Raw genomic sequence first — 7,160 nt, forward strand, 5'->3', positions numbered from 1 at the left:
GCCCCATACAATAATATTATACCTACTATTTTCTAATTTTAATTTTAAATATTTTAGAACCATTTAAAAATGAAGTTTCAAAACTGTTTGGAAAAAAACCAGGTACATAATATTATGTGATTATAAACAGTTTAACAGTTAGGTACCTATGGTTTTAATATAAATGATTTTAATTTCCAATACGCCTTATTACATAATATAAAATTATTACTAATCTGAATTGAAATTTTCCTATACTGACATTTCTGAAAATGTGTATATTACATTGTTGTCATCGAATTAACCGGAAACGTTTTTAACCATTTCGTGATGGTTGCAACAGATGTGGCAAAAAATGATTATTTTGAAAGTATGGCCCAATAAAATCACAGTGCACATGGTTTTCCTGTCCATTTCCATGAAGATATAATAGATTTTTATGGATGTCTATTAACTTTTATTAAGACAACTGTCGCAATTATGTGTAATATTTTCAATTTCTTTCTTCATTCCTTGGCCCTTGCCACCAAAAGTATGATCTCACTAAATCATTCAAAAGTTCCCATATGACATGAATGAAGTTCTTTCAGTATATTATTTCTACTTAACGGGCATCCTTGACCTTTGTAGGACATAATATACCTAGTACTAACAATTTAAATCACAATCAAATAATAAATAGTAACAGCAATAAATGAAAAAAATTCATCTTATGGTATATTTTATAATTTTCAATATTTTTTACAGAGAATTTAAAATATACATGTAAGCATATTTAATTTTATGCAATGTATGCGTAACTGCGTAAGCCTGGGGAAGTTTAGAGGATGTCAGCGCACTATTTCTTTTCTCTTTCTGGGCCACGCGCAACATAGACAAAACGCATTAACGCAGAATCGATCTTATATTTTATTGTAATTTGGCTTAGTATTCGACTTTCAAATAAAACAAAAAAATTTTGAAAATTTGAATTATTTTTAAATTGTTTTAAGATGATATTTAGACAAATCGATATGTCATTCCCTCAAAAATATTATTCTCTATCTTTTTTTTAATAGGTTATTTTACTCTAAGGTTACTTAAAAACATAGAAAAAATTATTCTGCGTAAATGCGTTTTGTCTAAGTGGCGCGTGGGCCAGAGAGAAAATAAAAATAGTGCTCTGACATCCTCTTAATGATAATTTGAATTTAGTTAAGTTAAGTTGATAGAAAACATTTTTAAAAGTTTAAAGTTATAATAATAAGTAATAATTATAATTTTTAATAATGGAACATAAAATACCTAGTATTAACAATTTAAATCAAAATAAAATAACAAAAATTAGCAGCAATAAAAAGAGAAAATTTCGAATGGTATAATTTATAATTTTTAATATTTGTTATAGATAATTTAGAATTTACAAGTAAGCATATTCCATTTTATACAATGTGCATAACTTACTATTTAACGTAAAAAGTACAAATGTGTTTTATTAAAATGCAGATTGAATTTTAGATTTTAGATTCTGGGTAGAGCAAGAAAAGTGTTGAATACATTATCTATCTATATAAATAAAAATTAATGTCGCTTTTTCCACACTCATAATCTTGATAACTACCCTTCCGATTTATTTGAAATTCAACATAGATATATCTATACACAGCCGGATCTGGTGAAGATCAGTATCTATACGAGAATCACAAAATATACCTATATAAATATACATTTTTTATATAAATCTAAATAGAATCTATAGTTCCATTAGAGGATCGATATTTCACAGAAAAGTATACATTACTATAATAATACGATGTAGGTAACTCATAAAAGCATTGATATTTCTGGTTAAACTCTTGAAAATCTTAATGTCCCACAAAAAATACATGATATTTTATATTAGAATTAATAGGTATATCGCTCATTAGAGGATTAATATTTCACAGAATAACATAGGTAAATTCCTCATAAAATACTTACCAATGCTTATTTAATCTATGACATTTCTCATTAGAGGATTGATATTTCCTCAAAAATCTAATTTTCCTATAAAATCCTGGACAATTTCCATAAATTCCGTGACATTTCAAATAGAATCCTTTACACATCTCATAAGTTCCATGACATTTCCTTTGAAGAATCGATATATCTTAGAACAGAGTACATTTTCAATAAAATATCCTTGAATTATTTCTTAAAAAGACATGGTAAATCTCAAGAATACTTTATTACGTCCAATTAAACTCTTGATATTTCCCTTTAAATGCAAGATGTATTCTAGAACAGTATAATCTCTAATATATTACAAGAAAATGTTTAATAAATCTATAATATTTTCCATTATAAGATTGATATCTCACAGAAAAGCATAAAACTCCAATAAAATTCTACGATTTCCAAAACACATACTATTGGCCTCATCTCTTAATTGTAATGTTTAGCAATGAATACATGAGACAATCGAAATCCGGTAATCATAAACATAAAAAATAGTAGGATTATAATGAAATGCTTGATATTTTTCTAGTTTTTTTCAGATAGTTGTTCTGTACGATTATTATTTATACTATTTATGTAATATCTACTCGTATTTCAATGTCATCATTGATTTCTTTCTTAAATCTTTATATTTTTTAAATCTTCTTTTACTTAATGAATCTCTTCCAATATTGTTTTTTTTTACCCTTTTATTCGTGTTGAAAATGTGTCGTAGTTGTCGTTAAAACACATATACAATTTCAAGACTTAATTTCTGTCTCATAACTTCTGGGTCAACAAAATAATAATATAACATATTATACTTACCCAACAACTGCCAGTTAATAAATTAAGCTATAAAGTTATTACATTATTACATTGTTATTATACATTATTACATTATTATTACATTATTACATTTAAATTATTATTATAATAATCGTATATGTGGTCAATAGAACCACAACAACAATAGCTCCATAACGAACGGCGTGGACGTCTGTGTTTGACCGTAGTTACAGGCGCTCCATCCGTGTGTTGCGTCGTATTCGAAACCGGCAACTCTGTCTTGCTATCAAGACGGCAATCCTAAATCTGGAGCATCGCCAGCTAAACGTGTACGCACAGCGATATTCGGCATAGATACACATGGCTTGCCCTCCAGCGAACCCTTGGACTCCCGATGTTCTGCAGACGGTTCCGGTCTCTGGATATCGCTGGTGACCTAAAGTAACTTTGGTGTGGATCGTCACCCTACAATCTTTGGCGCTGAAGACTTTGTGCCCATTACGGCCATGTTTGGCATGGATAGAAATCTTCTGTGCACCCAAAATTTCTTCAAATCCCAGCTTTCCGGCAACGGTTTTGGTCTATTTCTTCGTAAGTCGTCGAATACCAGTTGCATTAATTCGGCCTTGGGCATATTAATCTGATTATAATATATATATATATATGTAGAATAGTAATTAATAGATTATTTCCTATACGGATATACGTATTAGCTTTTAACGGTCTTTCTTACGGAAAAATGAAAAATTGTTCGTACTGATTGCAAGAAATGGTAATTGAATTGTAGATTTTTCAAACACTCATAATATGTACATGGCAACGAGATTTTTGTTGTTTTTGTAAATCTGAAAGTATCTAGATTTTTAACATATTATATGGGTACGATAATTATTTATTATATACAAAACTAAAAGTTTTTTTATTGTCTGAATAAAATCTATGATTTGTAAATTTGGGAAATAATACTAGATACGTATGACCATAGGCATAGTTTGGTCAATTTTTTTGGGGGGGCTTTACTTCTTCCAGGGGCAGACATGTATAACGGATCATGGGGAGCTATTATTCCCCCCAAGTGTCCACTAACTATGCCTAATATTTTATTCTTGTTAGATTAATTAATGTAATATATTAAACTAAACTTTCAACATTTTCTACAATAATTAATAACAGTTTGGGAATGAAATCTCTGATTTTTAAGTTTCAACTATTTAATTTAAGTTTCTTATAAATTTTAAAATCCTGCGAGGAATAATTCTTATAATAATAATTAACTTACTATAAGACATGATATTATTATTATTTTTAGAAACGAATCTCGGAAAAAGAGCTGAAATTGCATTTGGTATTGTTACTGGTGAGTGATTATGAATTTTGTTTATATTTTAAAATATATAAGTATTATAATATTATAAAAACAATTGTTAATTAAATTACATTTTAATCTGATCCATAAAATGAGTATATTTTATGTGTATTAGAAATGTTCAAATGTATAACGAATTGTAATGATAATATATCTAATTATTACCTACTTATTACAATATATTTTAATCATCAGGTTAACTTGAATTTATTTGATTACTGGAGCTTTTATTGGAATGAACCAATTACTTACATAATATATCTAGGCTAACATATTGGTGTAATTATACTTTAACGTTCAAATGTTTATTAAACTGTTCATAAATAATAATTTATATTATTATTAGGTATACATGTGATGTTATAACAATATTAATCATGTTTTAAATAGATCAAGAAGAACCGAATGAATTATGTGATGAGGATTTTGAAGACTTGTCAGACAATTATAAAAGTAATATTATTTTTATACCAACATTTTGAACAGTTATTTTTTAACAATACAAAATTATTTTAACTTCATAAGTTACCTATAACCAGTGTTCGGACTTATCTAGATAAATTTATCTATATGAATATCTAGATAATTATTTGTTCATATTTTATCTTATCTAGATAAATAGTTACAAGGTATCTAAACGTTCATCTTAGATATTTTTTTTACTTATCTAAATAAATTCATCTAGATACATTTTTTATTGATAAAAATCGCGAAATTGTACTAAATTTTTAAATATTTATACAGATTTTAAATCAAAGTTTATGGTTTATAAAAAATGTAATTATTTTTATTTATATCATTATTATTATTATGTTCCTAGTGTCCAACTAAAATATACCAAAATTTATAACTATTTAAAAAATAATTGTATCTTTTTTTTATCTAGATAAATATGAGTTAAGTTATCTTTTATCTCTATCTAGATACATTTGAGTTGCATTATCTTTATCTTTATCTAAATAAAAAATACTTATCTAATCCGAACACTGGTTATAACGTATAAACCCACTGTGCATTCGACATCACGTCTCAGAGATGGTTAATTTGAAGTCTCAAATGTGATTTCTCATCTTAACGTCTATTTTACATCAACGAGATAGTCAACAATTACTGCTCAGAAATTACATCTCTTAAACTGCACATAGATGTTGTAAAAAATGGTCACATTTATAGATGTCTGTGCAATGACGTAGTTTTAAGTACATGTGTAGTATCTTAGTGATGTTGTATAGAAGTTAACTGTACGTATTATATTTGTACATTTGTGATTTTTTTAACTTGAACTTCACATAGACATCACATATAAATCAATAAACAAATATATTATATATATAGGTATATATATATATATAACTCAATAATAATCTTGTCGCGTGTATATATAATTATATATATATTGTTTATTTCCCCCCGCTAATAATGTTGGCTATACTGAAAGTCTAACTTCAGTTTACTTTATTAATATACTAGCTCTAAGTGTAACTCGGGGCCCATTGGACTCGCTGAGAGTGGGTACCGATTTTGGAGACAATGTAATGTCAATGGAATTATAAAAGTCGCGGCAGTAAAGTTGTAAGACGAAAATTTAGGATTTGTGATAAGGATTAGTGATATGGATTGGAGATAAGGCTTGGCGTTTTGACGGGAATGTTTAAGAGTTAGAGCGTCTTGCAATCCGTCACAAACGTTTTAAATGGATAGGCTGGATACGATCTCCTGTGTTGTTAAAAAGTGTAGATTCGATAGGTGTATTCGATTGTCTAGCTATCAGTCATCAAATCACATAGGTAGGCAATCGAATTGCAGACATAATGAAAAGCGTATATCACCAGGTATGCAATCCACCTACGGTGGATTGCCGACCACATTGGTAGTGTAGATAACTGAAGAAAAATAACGGAAAATATAGTTAGACCCCCAAGCCCCCCGTGTTAGTTGTAAGTGAGTACTGATTTTGGAGACACAGTCGAATTATAAATGCCACACTTATATAGAAGGAGGTTTTGTGATAAGGCCTGGCTCTATGGTGGTCTCGTTTCGAAGGTGGGAAAGTTTAAAAGTCTAGTTTCAGTGTCTAGAAATCTCCCATGGCCCATGAAAATCGGCAATTCAATGATACCATCCCCGAGCATATGTCCGGTATTTTTTGTATGTGTAAAAAAATTTAAATTCAAAAACCTGCATGTTAGAGTGTCTATGAAAAAAAAATAAGCAATCCGCCTGTGGCGGATAAAGTGGTATGTGCCGTCGCATGTCCAGTGCTTTTTCTTATGTAAAAAGTGTAAAGTCGAAAACCGTGTTGGAGTGTCTAGCAAGTCAAAATCGATTACCTAACTTTCAAGTTAGCCACCTAGGTAGGCAATCCGACTTCGTCGGATCGCAGACAATATGCTACAGCAAATCAGATAGGCAATCCCCCTGCGGTGGATTGCAGACCCGACAGCGAACGGCTATAAGTGAAAACACAATCACACAACGGCTGAGACACTATTGAGCATAGAACACCTTTTTAGCGAAACGATTGATCGGTGTATCAAAGGAAATCGGAATACAAAAGAAAACCTACACGATTGACCATAAAAAACTCTGCAACGTTAACATTTTCCATTTTAAGCTATATTATAATATTATACAAAAATATTTATTTAAATAATCATAATAATTCAAAATATAACATATCAATTAATATTCTTTCATAGTCTATGAAATAGTCACATTTCATAAAGCTGTTTAATAATAATAATAATAGTTATTATTACAGACGAAATAGTTAAGCTAATAAATGAAAGAAGAAGGTATAAAAATCAAACTAACACACAAGAACAACAACAATACAAAAGAATACGAAATGAAGTGCAAAGGAAGATAAAAAAAAGCGAAAGAAAAATGGCTAGATGAGCAATGTAAGGGAATAGAAAATTTTTTAAAAAAAGGAAGAAGTGACCTGGCGTTTTCAGAAACCAAAAAGCTTTTTCGTGAAAGGAAACAAAACGCAGGAACCCTAGTAAACAAAAACGGCGAATTATTACTAGAAGCTGATCAAAGGGCCAAAAGATGGAAAGAATATCTG

The 7,160-nt window shown here is 29.1% G+C and overlaps 1 protein-coding gene across 2 annotated transcripts in view; it reads left to right on the forward strand.

Moving 5' to 3' along the window:
• LOC100568758 overlaps positions 1-7,160 on the forward strand; it is a 95,146-nt gene that overhangs the window by 24,885 nt on the left and 63,101 nt on the right. For both annotated transcript variants that reach the window (XM_029487115.1, XM_008182568.3), the window contains exons 11-15: positions 58-102; positions 727-744; positions 1,367-1,384; positions 4,034-4,081; positions 4,481-4,543. In XM_029487115.1, coding sequence (XP_029342975.1) covers positions 58-102; positions 727-744; positions 1,367-1,384; positions 4,034-4,081; positions 4,481-4,543 — 192 coding nt within the window. The remainder of the gene's footprint in view (positions 1-57; positions 103-726; positions 745-1,366; positions 1,385-4,033; positions 4,082-4,480; positions 4,544-7,160) is intronic.

This window comes from Acyrthosiphon pisum, chromosome A1, assembly GCF_005508785.2.
Source record: "Acyrthosiphon pisum isolate AL4f chromosome A1, pea_aphid_22Mar2018_4r6ur, whole genome shotgun sequence".
In the NCBI taxonomy this organism is placed as follows: Eukaryota; Metazoa; Arthropoda; class Insecta; order Hemiptera; family Aphididae; genus Acyrthosiphon; species Acyrthosiphon pisum.